This window comes from Phyllobates terribilis, unplaced genomic scaffold (genome assembly GCF_046119375.1).
Source record: "Phyllobates terribilis strain yellow unplaced genomic scaffold, ASM4611937v1 Scaffold_7446__1_contigs__length_37621, whole genome shotgun sequence".
NCBI classification, from domain to species: domain Eukaryota; kingdom Metazoa; phylum Chordata; class Amphibia; order Anura; family Dendrobatidae; genus Phyllobates; species Phyllobates terribilis.
This window is the reverse complement of record NW_027370187.1, coordinates 19428-37622: the sequence shown is the minus strand read 5'-3', so window position 1 is coordinate 37622 and position 18195 is coordinate 19428. Positions and strand designations below refer to the sequence as shown.

The following is an 18195-nucleotide window of genomic DNA, read 5'->3' as shown; positions in this document are numbered from 1 at the left end:
GTGCTGAGTCAATTTATGCATTCTCCAACTGATTATCATTGGAGAGCTGCTAATAGAGTTCTAAGATATGTGAAGTGTGCTCCAAGCCAAGGTCTTATCTTATCAAGCAAAAGCAAGTTGCAACTAAAGGCCTTATATGATGCAGACTGGTAAACTTGTGTTATGACAAGAAAGTCTCTCATAGGGTTTTTCATTCTTCTTGGCTCCTCATTGTTTTCATGGAGAACTAATAAGCAAGCCTATGTAGCTACTTCCTCACCTGAGTCAAAATACAAGGCTATGTCTGTGACAGCTTGTGAGGTTACTTGGCTAACTAGACTGCTCAAAGACTTATATGTTGAAATAGGTCCACTTGAGATGTACTGTGATAATCAATCAACTCTTCATATTTCTAAGAATCCTATATTTCATGAGAGGACCAAACATATAGAAGGAGACTGTAATCGTATTCGAGATAAGGTCCTCACGAAGGAAATTCAGTTGAGTTACATCTCAACTAAAGAACAATTTGCAAATATTTTTACAAAGGATGTGACTCAAGAGCAATACTTGGAGTGATCAATATGTTTTCAACCTCAAGCTTGAGAAGAGTGTTAATTAGGTTGCTTATGTATTATGTTAGTTCAGTAGACAAGTTGTTAGAAGTTGACATAGGATTATGTTATGTCATGTCATCTTCTTTTGTTCATTTATATACCCAGTATTAAACTTCTATAAACTCATCTTGTAGCATTATGCTTTTCATTTAGTAAGTTTTTTTTTTCTCCTCTCCGTTTTTTTGAGTGAAATTTCTGATTGCTCCTCTTGAATAAATATTGATACGGGGATTACCTATTCTGTAACGATCTAAATGTCAAACTCAACAACAAATCATCAATGGAAGAAGGTGTATGAATAAGGTTACGAATTTCTGGTTGTAAACTCATGAAATTGACTCAATACGACTAGAAACGAACACTCAAAAACTCATGAGTTACATAAATATCAATTTAATCCTTAAACACAATTGAGGCCTTCATTTCCGTGTCTTCTTGTTGTTGCATTCAGGGCTTAACATGATTTCGTCTTCAAGATTAGAAATGGTCTTCATCTAAGAGGGTTGATGGTGATGATATCCCCGCATCAAATACACTTTTAATATTAGAGGAGTCCTAATTTAAATTTTTTAAAGGCCTTTTTCCGGGAACCATCCTTAACTAGGCGCCATTTTCAAAAAACCACCCCTATCTGAGCTAATTAATATAAACCACCCGGAATTAAGTATTCGTCTTCAATGTCACACCCACTAACCTTATTCCGTCAGATCCGTCTGTTTAATGTTGGTTCTTGAATAAACCGAACCCAAACCCGGTTCAATAATTAAAAAAACAAAACAAACCCACCCAAGTTTTATAACCCAAAAAACAAAACCAACCCCTTTCTTGTTCGATTTGTGTTCTGCGTCTTCCACCTGAGCCTCGCGTCGCCTCTGCAGGTTCGTCTTCGGTTCCCTGAGCTCCTCTACATTTGTCGTTCCTCTTCGCCTCTTCGAGTATTCCTTCACATCGCCTCGCTCCTCTGCAGTTCTCTGCTGTTCTTCGCCTCTTCGTCGACCGGTGCCTCTCCGTTCTCTGCTGTTCTTCGCCCCTGCAGTTGGCTTCGTGTAGTTTCTGTTTCAAAGTTGACAGTAGCTGATGATAATTGTGGTTGTATTCAATTCAAAAATTAAGGGACATGACAATAACTGATTTCACTGGAAAAAAGAACAGAGATATTATAGTAGATACACTGCATTATATACTGATTTCAATGGAAAAAAGAGGCATGTGCAATGTCAATTGTCCTAGCAGTTGGTGTTGGAGGTATAAGTAGGTCACTAGAAAATAACTGATTTGAAGGTCCATAAATTACCATAATCCAGGCATGTGCAATGTCAATTGTCCTAGCAGTTGGTGTCACAAAAACAGTATCACCTCCCTGCAGTATATTTTTCACATTTCAATTGCCTTAAAAGAAGGCAGTTTAAACTAAACAAACATTAAATGAATTTTTGGAATCAACTTGCGTGTTAAACACACGAAGATCGGATAGGTCAACAAGCCAATTAACAGCCTAGCAAGAGTTCATTAGGTCAAGAGTTTTATCATCCATTCGAAAAAGTTCTATAACCAGCTCAGTCCTAATCTCTTGATTAGGAAGTGATACAAAGGACCTATATGACTATATTTCTTGATGCAAAACACAAGTTCCGTATGAGGAACCAGATATATTAGTAATGTTTCCCTAGTCATCATGTCAACCAATTTTGGGATTGAAAAGGATTCTTCTATACCTTGCTTGTTGAATACTACTTAACAAAATGTACTGCCAGATGAATATACAGTTATACAATGTTGATACATTTACAAACAAAAATGGCAAACAAAGGTACCTCTAATTCGTCCCCAGTGTGAAAGATCAACAATCTGCACAACCACAAATCATAGTCAGCCAACTGAACAAAAAATTGAAATTACTAATTCTGAAAATAAGTACATTCTCTACTTCAAACTGTAGTTCTCACATAGATAAGTTAAAAATTTGTGTACCAACCATATCAAATGAGTCGTTAGTCAGACAATCTTATAAATTGCAAATTCACAACTCCATCCTCACTTGCTTCCAGTAGTGCCATTGCAGATTATCAATCACACGAAACAACAAGAGAAACAAGCATACTCACCACTACGTGGTTGTAGTTGCTGCATTTCTACTGCCAGTACTCTTACTGAACATTATGGAGAATTTTGGGGAACCAATGGAGTTATATGGGGGCTGCTAGCTGGTGCTTGCTATGTTGACTGAATGGTGGACAGTAACTGGTTTAAGGTAATTACCTCTTTTTTCCATTGAAATCAGTATATAATGTAGTATATCTGCTATAATATCTGTTGGTATTATATCTGCTGGTGTTATCTGATGTGCTACATCAAAATGGAAAGAGAAAGGAACATAATATGAACTTTCTTATCTAATTATGAACTTAGACTCAATTCTGTTCATCTCTTTTATTTTTGCATAGAAGAATTAGTTTAGTTTCTTTTGTAAGTCATGTCCCTTAATTTTTGAATTGAATACAACCACAAGTATCATCAGCTATTGTCAACTTTGAAACAGAAACTACACGAAGCCAACTGCAGGGGCAAGAACAGCAGAGAACGGAGAGGCACCGGTCGACGAAGAGGCGAAGAACAGCAGAGAACTGCAGAGGAGCGAGGCGATGTGAAGGAATACTTGAAGAGGCGAAGAGGAACGACAAATGCAGAGGAGCTCAGGGAACCGAAGACGAACCTGCAGAGGCGACGCGAGGCTCAGGTGGAAGACGCAGAACACAAATCGAACAAGAAAGGGTTTGGGTTTGTTTTTTGGTATAAAATTTGGGTGGGTTTGGATTTTTCTTTTCTTTTTTTGATTATTGAACCGGATTTGGGTTCGGTTTATTCAAGAATCGGCATTACACAGACGGATCTGACGGAATAAGGTTAGTGGGTGTGACATTGAAGACAAATACTTAATTCCGGGTGGTTTATATTAATTAGCTCAGATAGGGATGGTTTCTTGAAAATGGGGCCTAGTTAAGGGTGGTTTTCCGAAAAAAAAACCTTTTTTAAAATTAGAAGGTTAAAACCTTCAAATCTCTAAATCTAATAGCCTATATACAAGGATACTCGATAAAGTTGTAATCTAAACCCTCACAAATAGATAGAGACAGTTGGATATATGGCAGAAAATGTGATGAACTCAAAAATATCATGCATAATAATATAAATATTATCATTTATTAATAAAAAGTTAATGAACAACCGAAATATTAAGTGGACCCCATTCCTTTTACCATATAAATATGAATATTTTGTAGAATTGATGAAACCTCAAGATATATTGCATGCTCCTTAATCCATATGATACATGCCAGCAGGTGAAGATCTGGATATTCAATGTATTGCTAAGTAAATCAATCAACATATAAACAAGAATGATAACACATTCTCATAAGAAAAAAAGAAGTAACGGTTCCACTAATTCAGCCTATTGCAGTTTATGTTAATCCTTGCAACTAAATGCATAAATCTAGCTTTTCAATTCACATTCAAAATTTGAATGAATAAAACTTTCGAAAACTTACTAACAACTACACAAATAGTATACCATTATTATTAATGTTCTTCTCGGACCCAGTTTAAACTTTTGAAATCCCACTACCATATTCAAATCCTACAACTTTCTTTTGGTGTCTTAAGAATTTGTTAGTTTTCATCAGTCGAGTTTATTAACAACTTTACTGTTACAAAACCAATAGAATTGATATTTCGGATATAACTAGGGTTTATTTTAACTTTATATTAGACGTTATTTATAGGAGTTGAAAACGTTTCTTGCACGAAAAAAGTGTATATCTTAAAACAAGTATGCACGTATGTTCTACCTATTTATTATGAAATATGTTTATATGGTTATTATATTGCATGTGAATTTTATTTTTCTGTGCATATATCTTTGCACATGACCCGAGCATCACACGTAGCACATGAAAAATCTTCGCATATTTTTAATTTGTATATATAAAAAAATGAAAATTTTCTCTTTTATCCTACATCGTCCATAGACACAGATATTCTTTTATAACTTTCGGATTAATAATATAGTAAATTGAAATTATATAATTGATCAAGTGCTTCATCTCAAATGAAAGATAATAAATAAATAAATAAACACTAAGACTTTGTTTGGTAATGTCTTTATAAAGACATTATAAAGATCTTTCACGTTTTTTCGTAAAAAATATTTTCAATCACGGAATACGATGTCAAATAATTTTTCAAAAAACTAAATAATAATTTTTTTTAAAAAAAAGTCTTAATCAAGATTTTAACAAACAAAACACTAAGGCCAATTATGAAAGTACACTCTTAAGAAAGTTACATTACAAAAGTTTTAGAAATTGGTGATTTGATATGAATTAAAGATAAATTCCAGGAGAGTACCACGCAAACTTTTGAAAAGGTTTTGGGTATGAAGTCAATTATGCACAATTTGAGGGGCACCAGCGATAATTACCCAAAACAATCGTCCTTAACCGTGGTAGAAAAGTATTAGCCAATCACCATGAAGGAAGTTAACCAGCATTGTATAATATATTTCAACCGTGGTTAAATAAATCAGCCTCCCCACTGGCGCTAACTCCTTCCTTTTTAAGTCTCGTAGGCCATTTTTCAGAAATCAAAGAAAAGAGTTCTCCGTACTCTGAAAGCCATTCAATCACAAAAAAAAACATTCCATGGAATTCTCATTCTGAGCAGCGCGAGATTTCTCTCTCCTCTTCCCTCTGTGATTTTTTCTCTTCCTCTTTGCCGGAGAATGACGGTCTTCAGCCACGCCGGAGCCGGCGGCGGATTTCTCGCTGGTAAGCAGGTGTATCCGGTGGACTACGAAGCGGAGGCTTCTCAGAAGCTCCTGGATGCGCTGAGCTCTGGAGATCTGAGGTCGGCATGGGAGCTCGTCGACGATCAGTTTGTTGACGTCAATTTCGTCGGAGCTGTGCCTTTAAAGCTCCGGAAATCGGAATTGATTTCGCGTGATGACTTGCCAATCGAAGTTCGCGTGGAGTATGAGAGTTTCAAGGCTGACGTCACGCCTCTTTTCCTTGCTGTTCAGCTTGGAAATTCGACCTTCGTGCGCAAGTTGCTGGTGAGATTTCTACGTTTTGAGTTTCATTTCGCCATTTTCTGTTGTGAGACCTAGCTTCGAATTCCGATTGCTGTTGAGGTTTGAGTTTGAATCGCCTATTCGCGTTTCTGGATTTCAGATTTAGGAGAATTTTGGTTGATTATTCAAATTCAACATCTTATTCGGAATTCTATAAAGTTCTTTCCCTCGGTTTTGCGCATTTGAAAATCCTCTAATTTGAACTTTGAATGGTTTAGCAACTGTTTGTGGTCCTACATCATACTACTTTTTCGTTTCTTCTATTTTTTTAAGAGTTTATATGTACTGCTTACTCTTTACTTTTAAAAGCTACACCTGCTTATTTCGAGCTTTGGCCGTTGAGTTTGTTCTTATGGTGGACCTGTGGTCTACGTACTTGCACCATTTTGGAGTTCCAAATTGTACATGTTTAGCTGAGAATCGCATAACGTAGATGATTTGTTATCTTCAGCTTCTGTTCTTTCTCGTGCTAAAATAATCTGCATTGATGTTTGGTCGTAACAAATTCTGGTTCTTGGTGGGAGTCCACAAATGGTTTTAAGATGAATTTTTTTAACTATAGTCATAGCTAGAGATATAGCTTAATACTGTAGAGCACTTGAAATGATGCCTCACTTTTTTATTCAAGCAAAAGCATTCCTGGAATTTTGTACTAATTGTTAACTCCCAGTTGAATGCTAATGGTCAAACGTTTATAGTTGATTACTGAGAACTAATCAAACATGATTCAGGTTTTTTTGGTAGAATCAAGCATTATTTAGTTACATTATTATTAAACTAGAGCTTTACTGGGGACCTTAGCAAAACTAGTCCTTGATATCTTGTAGCTGCTAAGTCCCAGTTGAACTACAGAGTAGAGTACTAACCAAAAATGTTTTAGATAGTGAGGCTTAATATAAATTTACAGCTCTTGATAGAAGTTAGATCCTATACACTTGTAATACAAGCGTCAATGTCACATGTGTATTAATGGAGTTATGCTCCCTGATCAGTCGCCAGAAATAATCTGGTCATTTGTCATCTTGTGATATCAATATCCCACAACGTGCTGAGTTCTTGGCCACAACCAAAAAGGTTGATTCCAGCCTAAGCTGTTGTTCTATTCATTACAATATCTAAGTTCATTTCTGGTTCATTGATTTGCAGACCATGGGAGCTGATGTAAACCAAAAGCTGTTCAGGGGATTTGCTACCACAAGTGCAGTGAGATACGGGCAATTAGAGATCTTGGAGATCTTACTTAAAGTGGGAGCTTCTCAGCCTGCTTGTGAAGAAGCTCTTCTAGAAGCAAGTAGCCATGGACAAGCAAGAGCTGTCGAGGTGCTCATGGGGACTGAACTTATTCGGCCCCACGTTGCTGTTCATGCTTTTGTCACTGCATGTTCCAGAGGATTCAGTGATGTGGTCAGTACACTTGTGAGGGTAAGATACATTTTCTCAACAGATATGTTAGGGCTTGTTTGGTATTGCATTATTGATATCTATAAGGGTGTGCAAGGTGAACAAGAATATAATGATATTTCATAAATGAATAAATAAATTATTATTGTTCTAGTGGTAAACACTCTTCACCTCGTAATATCTACTCCTTCCGTTCCAAAATATCTTTCCATTTCCTTTCGGCTCATTGTTTTGTATCCTAAATATCTCCATGTATATGTCACTAAAAACTATAAATTTTATATGTAATTAAAGTACTCGTCGAGACGAGTAAAACAAGACTGCACATGACTATGTTTTTCCATATACATTGAGAGAAATCGAGAAGATTCTCTACGAATGTAAATAATGTACAAAAATGAAATGGAAAGATAGTTTTGGGCGGGGGGAGTATTTGGCTATTATTTAGTTTACTTTTTTTTCTAAGTAAGGCTCTGTCCGGCAGAGTTTTTCATGAGTTTAAGCTAGCTTAATTTTTTTTCTTAAGCTACGTTTGAGTGTTCGGTAAAATAATATTAAGGTAGCTTAACAAGCTTAAGCTACAAAATCTCATTTTGTAAATATGATCCCCGTCATTAAGGGAGTTTAAACTTGAAAAATTGATTGATCCATTTTTATCCCTTAATTAATTATTTAAGTCTTTACTGAATTATACCAATTTTAGTAATTTTACAATTTTTATTTCTAGTTTCAGCTCCACTACTAATTCAGCTCCAGCTCAATATGCCGAACAGAATCTAAGACTCATTTTATTTAAGAAATCACTATATGTTTTATGATCTACAAATCAACCAATGTCTATTTGGGTTGCTTTCAAATTACTATCACAATTCAGATACTTATAACATTGAAATTCACTCTTATACCAAACAAGAGATAACAAATTGACTCAAACCTGATATTCTAAATATGTTTACCACGGAGCCTAACTTGTAAGTTGCACAGATTCATCTGCATGTATTAAACATCTATTCATTGCCCTATTGATCAATTGGTTGCAGTGTGGGGTGGATATCAATGGAAATGACCGGGCATTGCTGGTATCATCTAAGCCTTCACTCCATAGCAATATTGATTGTACTGCACTTGTAGCAGCTGTTGTCAGCCGGCACGTATCGGTTGTCCATATCCTCTTGCAGGTGATTCTTCCTTTCATCTTTCACTCTACACTTGCATTCTTTTTCCATATATGGACATTTCTTCAGTAAAACTCTGGTTTATCTTTTTCTCTGTGCGCACAATCATGGTCATACTGGGTCCCTTCTATGGTTGTTGCTAGTAAAGCAGCTGTAAACCAGCTGGATTCTGTACCTTGAGTCCGTACTGATTTGTTGTACACTTGTACTCCAGGAGATCTTGTGAAAATTACACATGCCATCAGATGCTTCTTTCATTACTGTTTCATATATGTCCAGATTTTTCTGATGATTCATTGAATCTCTAGGAAGAGAAAAACACGTCAATAACTTTTAATAACTTGGTCTCTGCAGTTGAGCACTTAGAACAGATGCCCCATCCTTATGCACATGGAGGGTAGTTTATAATTTATAGTGACTTATTCAATGTTCTTCATTTAGGGCATCTCTAATGCAATATTTTAACAGTAACCAACACAAATAGTAAGCTAGAAGTATTAAAATAGAGAATATTCTCTTCTTATTGACAATTAGTTGTGATTCTGTTGATTAGGCTGGTGCTAAAGTGGATAATGAAGTGAAATTAGGAGCTTGGTCATGGGACACAACTTCCGGCGAAGAGATTAGAGTAGGCGCAGGATTAGGCGAACCCTATTCACTCACCTGGTGCGCCATTGAATACTTTGAAACCTCAGGAACAATCCTGAAACTGTTACTAAACAAACTCCCATCCCAAAACCCCCATTTAGGAAGAACACTACTTCACCACGCAATTCTCTGTGATAATCTCTCAGCAGTTGATACTCTACTCAACTCAGACTTTAGCGTTGAGTCACCAGTCAAAACAACCTCCAACACTGAGTTTCGCCCTATCCATTTAGCTGCTCGGTTAGGATCATTACTGATCCTCCACCGTCTGATTCAAGCTGGTTGTGATCTTAACTCCAGAACAGACACGGGCGAAACGGCGTTGATGATCTGCTCTATCTACAAACATGAAGAGTGTTTGTTACTGCTCTCGAACGCCGGAGCTGATTTTGGACTTGTTAGCAACAATGGCGGATCTGTTTCTTCAATCTGGCTATTTGGGTTACAGAGAGCTGTGTTGAGCACACTGAAATCAGGGAAGATTCCTTATAGTAGCGATTATTCAGTGTTCTCGCCTCTACTGTTTGCAGCGCAAATGGGCGATATTGAATCGCTTAAGATCTTGATTGCGAGATCTCCGTCCGAGATTTGTTGCTACACGTCAGCAACGGCGAACGCGCGTGAATTGCTGGAGAAGCTACTGCTAGAATACGCACTCCAACAAGACGGCCGAGCGACATTCCACGCGCTACACTGCGCCTCTCGCGGTGGTGACGTGGAGGCGGTACGGTTACTCACCGTAAAAGGCTACGACGTCAACGTGGCGGATAACGAAGGTAAGATTTCGGCCTATATAAATACAAATTAACTCTTTAATCCAATTTAACTGTTTTAACGAAAAGTTAAGTAATGATCCAAAAAATTATCGAAATTAATATTCCCTCTGCTTCGGGTTTCTTTTTTCACATTTGCTGATACATGTTTTTATCGTGTATATCTCTAAATATATTCATCTAAAAATCTTAAAATTTTAATATTCTTAAAGTATTTTTTGAGACGAATCAAACTAGATCACTCATGACTATGTTTTTACTTATATATTGAAAGTTATTAACAAAATTCTCTTAACCGATGAATAGTGTCGAAAAAAAAGTGAGAAGAACATTTAGGAACGGAGGGAGTACTATTGAGAAATTTAATTTCATAATCTCGTCTTGAGATCCTAATTCTTGTTTGGTTGAACTTCTAAAAATATAGGAGGTGTAATTGATGGGATATAAAAATAAGACGTTTCCGGTGTGGACTGATTTTTTGGTGCAAACTGTGCACTTTTAAGCATATTATTGGTGTACTCTGAGTACATTATCAAGTGTACTACTGGTGCACTCTTTCAGTGCATTATTGGTGCACTACTGGTGCACTTCTCGGTGTACTAAGGTGCACTTCCCAGTAGTGCACTGGTTCACTTCTCGGTGTACTAAGGTGCACTCCTCGTATACTAAGGTGCACTCCCAATAGTGTACTGGTGCACATTACAGTAGTGCACTACCGGTGCACTCTACGGTAGTACACTGGTGCACTTTGTAGTAGTGTACTGGTGCACTATCCAGTAATATACTGATGCACTATAATAGTCCATATAGTCTGCACTGAGTCCACACCCGATCAGCCCTCATAAAAATAGTATGTTATGTGAAATTAGAATCATGTGAATTGGAAATGTTTGGTTAAATTAGAAAACATGGAAAAATATGGAGGAATATACATTTGTGTAGCCTTATCTAGACAAGAAGACGTTTCGGGTGCGGACTGATTTTCGGTGCGGACTGTGCGGACTGTGCACTTTTCAGCATATTATTGGTGCACTTCAAGTACATTATCAAGTGTACTACTGGTGCACTCTTTCAGTGCACTACTAGTGCATTTCTTGGTGTACTAAGGTGCACTCCCCAGTAGTGCACTGGTGCACTACTGGGTGTACTGAGGTGCACTCCTCAGTGTACTAAGGTACACCCCCAATTGTGCTCTGGTGCACACCTCGGTAGTGCACTACTAGGTGCACTCTACGGTAGTACATTGGTGCACTTTGTAGTAATGCACTAGTGCACTATCAATAATATACTGGTACACTATAATAATCCGCACAGTCTGCACCGAAAAAAGTCCGCACCTGATCAGCCCTCGTCTAGACAATTATATGTAATGAGGGAATTAGCTATTTACACTATTTGATAAAACATGAGATTCGAAAGAAAGAAAAATAAAAACAATCAAATACGTGTATTTTGTAATCATTCCATGAAAAATAGAAAATCATTAAAATTCCTAACTATAGCAAACAAACATTAAAATGATTATTAATTTAAATTCTTTTCAACTTCTAAAACAATAATTATTTTCTATCGGTGAAAATATTTTCATAATAATAATAATTTTTATAAATAATCAATTTATTTTAAAATATGCTTCATTTTATATCTATAAATTAATATTGTATGTTCATTTAGTAAAATTCAAAGTTTAACTTGATTTTGAATCTGTTATCATTTGTTATGAACAGGTAACACCCCGTTGATGCTAGCAGCAAAAGGAGGCCACATCAACGTCTGCCACCTCTTAATCTCCCGCGGCGCCCGATGCGACACGGCAGCAGTGGCTGTGGCTACGAACGGGACGGAGAGGGTTATACTGGATCATATGGCGCGTGAATTAGTCGTTAATGGTGGGAGGTTGATGAAGCACACGAAAGGCGGTAGAGGGGCGGCGCATATTAAAACGGTTAAGATGGTGGCGGATGTCGGGGTGTTAGAGTGGGGTAAAAGTAGTCGGAGGAAGGTGGTCTGTATGGAGGCTGGAGTTGGTCCTAGTGGCGGGTTTAGAAGGAGGAAGAAGGGTGACGTGGATGAAGCTGGATTGTTCCACGTGGTCACTACTAAGAATAAGGAAGTTCATTTTGTGTGTGGTGGGAAAGATGAAGCTGAGTTGTGGGTTAGAGGGATTAAGCTTGTTACAAAAGATGCTACCTTTGGAGGTTAAACTGATTTTTTTTTTTTTGTATTATATAGACTTTGGTGTAAAAATAAATAAATGGGTAATTTTGTTTAGTTTGTTAAAAATGAACGGTGAGATTGGTTAGTATTCAATTACGCTAAAAATTAGCTTCCTCGTTCTTTCTTGCCTCAAACTTATTGTTAGGTTTTGTCCATTTCTTACTTTTTTTTCCCCTTCTTCTGAAGATCTCTTTAATGACAATCTCCATTGCCATGTCAAGGATTCAGGTTCGTCTCTTATACTTTGCTTCTCTTTCTTTCAATTAATTGTTTAAGATGCAATTGTAGATTAGATGATAATTGTTATTGGTTCGAATTTATTGTTTTGTCTGTGTCAAATCCCCTTTCAATTAACATGTTATGGGTTGCTATTGATTTTGTCTATTTGTTTTATAGTTGTGTTTATATGATCTACATAACTACATTTATGGACAAAAATTCATACACCAAAAATGATGGAATTTTTACAAAGAATTTCATCTGATGGAGGATGAAAAGAATTACATACAATAACAAATATGTCCGTGAACCCAATAAACTGGTTTTCCGCACGAGCACGTAGATATATATAGACCCAATATGTAAGTTATAAGATTCCAACTTCTTGGAGATTGTAAATATTTGTTCAAGTTCATCAATTCTTAATCAAACTTTGCATTTTGTGATTGTTAGACTGCTAATCTAAGAGCTCTTTCCTTCAGAAGCAAAATAACCATACAATTTATTGTTCACAGACAAAAATACATCAGACCTCTTTAACTCTTCAAGATTGTTCAACTTTACCAGCACTAAAACATGTTTGATGGTCACAAATCACAAGTCATGGGAGGCCAAAAAGAGAAGTTTGTAAGGTAATTACAGTTAATCAACACCTCCATTTTTTAACAGATTCAAAAAGTACAAATACTGTTTTTTTTCTTCTGTATCTATCAAAACAGGTTAAACAACATGGATTCCTTTTCTTCAACAACAACTGGTGGAATCAACAAATCCACCTTCAACATAGACAAAACCAGCATAATCCGAAACCCACGTCGAGGAAACTCACTTCATCTCTCCCTTTCAAACCCAACAAAATCACTTCATCTTGGAATGGTAAAAAGATCAGAAGAGATTGTGAGCTTAGGCAAATCACTAAGAACAGGAGTCACAAGAATGGTGTTTCCAGAAGATCTTAAAGTATCAGAAAAGATGATATTTGATCCTCAAGATAAATCACTCCTCTTTTGGAACAGATTGTTTGTTATATCTTGTATCATTGCTGTTTCTGTTGATCCTTTGTTTTTCTACCTACCCACCATTGTTAAAGGCTCGGGATGTCTTGACATGGACAAAGTTCTTGCTGCTGCAACTACAACTCTAAGGACTTTTGTTGATGCTTTCTACCTTCTTCATATGGCTTTTAAGTTTAGAACTGCTTATGTTGCTCCTTCTTCTCGAGTTTTTGGGCGCGGTGAGCTCGTTATCGACCCTGCCCAGATTGCTAAACGCTATCTCCAACGCTACTTTATTATCGACTTTCTTTCTGTGCTGCCTTTGCCTCAGGTTGGATTTCTACCTTAACAAACTTCTTAGGAACTGTTTGGTATCTATATCATGATATAGATACGAGTATGAAATATATGTCACCCATATTTCATGTCTGTATTTGGTATGTCCAGGTTTTGGTATTTATTATATGGTGTTTGGTATAAGAATATGTGAATATCATTGATATGTGAGTGATATCTCTAGGGATTTTGGATTGTTCATTTGATACATCCTTGAGAAGTCGTATATCAACATGATATCTTTCTATCAAATTTACCTACCCAATATCTCATAACTAAGATGTCAATATCAAACGGGCCTGATATCAAGTTTATTGCTCGTACACATACCTGATATCTTGATATCAAGTTTAGGGCTCGTATGGTATTGATATCAAAGATATGAGATGTGGGATATATGTATAAGGTATCAGATGTGGGTATGAGTGATATGTTTAATATACCAATTTTCACGGAGATCAAAGTAGCACTCCAAAACCCTAAAGAAATCACTCAAATATCAGTTTGGTGTCGACATCTTGATATACCAGATGCCGATATGGGTATGCATGATCCTGATATGAAAACCAAACACCCCCTTAAACAATGTGTATTAGTGGCTTTGTTAGAATCATATATTTGTCTCATATTTTGCAGATAGTAGTGTGGGAGTTTCTTGCAAGGGAGCAAGTCCATGAAGTACTAGCAACCAAACAAGCACTAAGAAATGTCGTATTTACTCAATACATCCCTAGGTTTTTAAGATTCTATCCTCTAACCTCAGATCTCAAAAAGACAGCAGGAGTTTTCGCTGAAAGTGCTTGGGCTGGTGCTGCATACTATTTGCTGTGGTACTTGCTCTCAAGTCATGTATGTTCACTACTTTCATATCCATTTCTTTAACAACAGCTTCACAATTATCTTATCATAAGAAATGTCTTATTTTCATGTCATACAATTACACAGATTGCTGGTGCACTATGGTATATGTTTGCAGTAGATAGAGTTGAGGTTTGTTGGCGTTTAGCCTGCAGTAGCGCTGGAAAAAACTACTGCAAGACGGGTAACTTGTACTGTAGTAACGGCTCGCCTAACACGAAATGGTTAAAGAACCGCGAAAGGATTATTGATAAGATGTGCTCAACTGAAGGAGATAGTAGTGCATTCAACTTTGGTATCTATACACAGGCTTTTTCTTCACATATTGTTGAAACTCAGTATTTCTACACTAAGTTCTGTTATTGTTTGTGGTGGGGGCTTCAAAATCTCAGGTTAAGCTCAGCATCTGGATCATTTTACTGTGTTTTGGCTTGTTGAATTTTATCTGTCATTTTTTTTCAAGTCAGTACTTTTTGTTTGTTCAGTACTCTTGGACAAGGGCTGCAGGCAAGTACTTATTCAGGAGAGGTTCTTTTCTGCATATTCATTGCTATATCTGGGCTGATCCTCTTTGCACTATTGATTGGAAATATGCAAGTAAGCATTTTGTAACTTTTCTTCATATATAATGCTTCATATAAGCTTGGTTACCTTAGTATATCTTCTGGAATCGGAATGGAATCAAGAATCAAAGTAAATCATTAATAGTGTTCGGTAATGCTACTGTAATCAATTAGTCATATAGTTTAGTGTTGAGATCTAAAGAACAAACTTGAGGAGTGGGAAGATTAAAACATAGAAAATAGAGTTTTGAAATGAGTCCTATCTTTACTTTTCTATTGGAATGAATTTGTTATTTCATTCCAAGGAATCAGAGAAATTTATATTTTTTTACCTGACCAAATATGATTTTAGAATAACTCCTTCGTTGTTGCTTTATTGCCATAGACCTACTTGCAATCATTGACGGTTCGTCTGGAGGAAATGAGGATCAAGAGACGAGATTCAGAGCAATGGATGCACCACCGTTTGCTACCACAAGGTCTAAGAGAACGAGTTCGACGTTACAACCAATACAAGTGGTTAGAAACTCGTGGAGTCGATGAAGAAATATTGGTCCAGAGCTTGCCAAAAGACCTTAGGAGAGACATCAAACGTCACCTTTGTCTAAACTTGGTCAGAAGGGTAAGGGTTCTTCTATACACTTAACTTATGACCTACAAAATGTTGTGCCTTCATTCTCAAACTTCTACACATTAAAGAAAACTTTCGGACTTTCTAAAATGCATAAGTTTTGATTGATGTGCATCGTGCTCCTTTTCTAATCCTCTATCCCATTTTTAGAAGATAAGGGTAGTATAAGGCTAAGGGTTTATGTGGATCCGTCTGATCATCTTTGTTTATATAAAATTTTTTTTTGCCTTTTGCGTATCTTTTTCCTCTTAACTTGCCTATTCATAAGTTTTTTTCTAGTGTTCATTGAGAAACATTCTTTCACTTGCGCGAGGCATGTGTGCTAACACACATGGTAGATCGTTGTTGTTGTTATGTCTGCTTGTTTTAAAAAACTACATAAATGGGACAGGCGATTTGGACCAATCATTCCCATACTCGAAATATAACTCTTTTTGTATGATCCTACTTAGGTACCATTGTTCGAAAACATGGACGAAAGACTCCTAGACGCGATATGCGAGCGACTAAAGCCAAGCCTATACACCGAACACACGTACATCGTACGAGAGGGCGACCCAGTGGACGAAATGCTCTTCATAATCCGAGGACGTCTAGAAAGTGTGACAACCGACGGAGGAAGGAGTGGTTTCTACAACCGAGGAGTCCTAAAAGAAGGTGACTTTTGTGGCGAAGAGCTACTAACATGGGCCTTAGACCCGAAAGCCGGGTCCAACTTACCCTTATCAACAAGGACAGTTAAGGCCTTAACTGAAGTAGAGGCCTTTGCATTAAGAGCAGAAGAGCTAAAGTTTGTTGCAGGCCAATTCAGGAGGCTTCATAGTAGACAAGTACAACACACATTTAGATTCTACTCACAACAATGGAGGACATGGGCTTCATGCTTTATTCAAGCTGCATGGAGGAAGCATGTTAGGAGGAAGTTAGCAGAGATTAGGAGGAAGGAAGAAGAGGAGTGGGTCCCGCGGGGAGAGAGTGAGTCGGAGAGGTTGATTAAGCGCCAGGTCAGCTATGGATCGTCGAGCCTTGGAGCTACGATTTATGCTTCGAGATTCGCTGCTAATGCTTTGCGTGGATTGCAAAGGATTAGGAGTACTTCTAGCTCTTCTAGCTTTGCTGCTCTTCAGAAGCCTTCTGAGCCTGATTTTACTCAGATTGAATGATTGATTGGTAGTTGGTTTTATAGTTGTTTTGGTTTTGTATGATGATGTTTTGTGATCAGTCCAAATTTAAATCTTCAAATGTATAGTTACTGGAGTACAAAGCTGGTATCCTTAGTGATGTTGCTGGCCCTTTTGACTACTCTTGAGCCAATGTTTTTCAGGCTTAGCTTTAGAGTCAATAGTTTCTTCAACTTAATTTGATTTTCCAAAGAGAACTAAAAGAATCAAGGACAACACCAAAAGTTTTTTTTTTTCTTCTGATACAAGATTAATACTAAGAATCCTTAAAATTATTATGTGAAATGATGTTGCTCGTTTGCCAGATTATTTTATAGGAGGAAGAATTAGATGAATGTACTCATTAAAGTGAGTACATATCTCAGCCGTTGATTTATCTTGATCTAATGTTCAAAAATCATCATCTGTTTTTTTTTTTAAATTACGCAGAGGGGCAATATTGACTTTACGTATTAGTTATCACTACCCTATCATCTCCTTTTTCTTGACCTCGCTCCAAGCTTCTCCATGGCTATCTTCAACGATTGTAGATGTGTCGAAGCAGTCTCCAACTCCCTCTTCAAAGCTCTCCCTCCTTCTCCTCTCATATCCTCCTTCTTCCGACGAGATTTGCCGCAATCTAGCTGCACTCAGATCTTAAACTTCCACCTCAAAACCGAATCCCGTTCCTCCTCAGCGCATACCCGTTCTTCACGCACAAGGCAAATCGGAAGCAAATCCTGCTCGATCTCGTGCGATTTGAGCCGAATCAAGGAACTGTAGATTTAATCTTCAGTCTCTCAATAACAACATGTTATTCACGCAGATTGACACAATCTACACCACTCTATCTTCGTTGGGGTTCAAGAAGGTTATAGTTCACGTCTTGGAGACCGGATGGCCATCTAATGGAGACGCGGACTAATATGGAGCTACTCCAGAGAACGCGAGGAAGTACAACAGAATCTGATCAAATTAATGGCAGAAAACACATCAACACCAATGAAACTGACGGGGCTAAAAGTCATCGTGCCCAATCAAAGTAATCCTAACTAGCAACTCTAAATAATATAGAGGCAACCAAGGGTCGAATCCCGCAGGGAATAAGATTATCAATTCTTGTGTGATTAAGGTAATTAACTAATAAGTAACCAAAGGATTTTTTTAATGCAAATGAGCGAACTAATATTGATTGTAAATGTAATATGATGAGAAAGCACTTCGTTCAACAAATATCCACACAACAAATAGATAGCTTGATCATTGACAGCTATGAACCCTAAGTTCAACAATCATATGGTTGGCCTAATCCCTGTTTTGATATAGTTATTAGTCCAACTAGTCCTAATAACCCTTACTAAGCTATAACCCTGAAACTATCAAGATTTAATAACAAAGCAGCAATGAACTCGGGAATAGACAGGTGCATGCAGTACCATTGACTTCAGTCGATATTTAAACATGCAATCACCCTCTCTACAATAACAACCTCAAC

The 18195-nt window shown here is 37.2% G+C and overlaps 2 protein-coding genes across 2 annotated transcripts; both read left to right on the top strand.

The window, feature by feature from the left end:
• Positions 1 to 5376: 5376 nt before the first annotated feature.
• LOC141251667 (uncharacterized) lies at positions 5377 to 11924 on the top strand. Its single transcript, XM_073670390.1, has 5 exons — positions 5377 to 5706; positions 6871 to 7146; positions 8166 to 8303; positions 8854 to 9724; positions 11449 to 11924. The coding sequence occupies exons 1-5, from the start codon at positions 5377 to 5379 to the stop codon at positions 11922 to 11924; spliced, it is 2091 nt and encodes a 696-aa protein (XP_073526491.1).
• Positions 11925 to 12733: 809 nt separating this feature from the next.
• On the top strand, positions 12734 to 16745 carry LOC141251666 (uncharacterized). The gene is given in 7 exon segments (XM_073670389.1): positions 12734 to 12789; positions 12877 to 13483; positions 14125 to 14337; positions 14434 to 14738; positions 14832 to 14943; positions 15295 to 15531; positions 15993 to 16745. Coding segments are annotated over 7 exon segments (2283 nt in total).
• The last annotated feature ends 1450 nt before the right edge of the window (positions 16746 to 18195 follow it).

Excerpts from the sequence above, each read along its gene's own strand:
- LOC141251667 (XM_073670390.1), top strand. The coding sequence starts at position 5,377 with ATGACGGTCTTCAGCCACGCCGGAGCCGGCGGCGGATTTCTCGCTGGT. Across the intron at positions 5,707-6,870 it reads CCTTCGTGCGCAAGTTGCTG|ACCATGGGAGCTGATGTAAA; the intron begins GTGAGATTTCTA and ends ATTGATTTGCAG. Across the intron at positions 9,725-11,448 it reads CAACGTGGCGGATAACGAAG|GTAACACCCCGTTGATGCTA; the intron begins GTAAGATTTCGG and ends TGTTATGAACAG.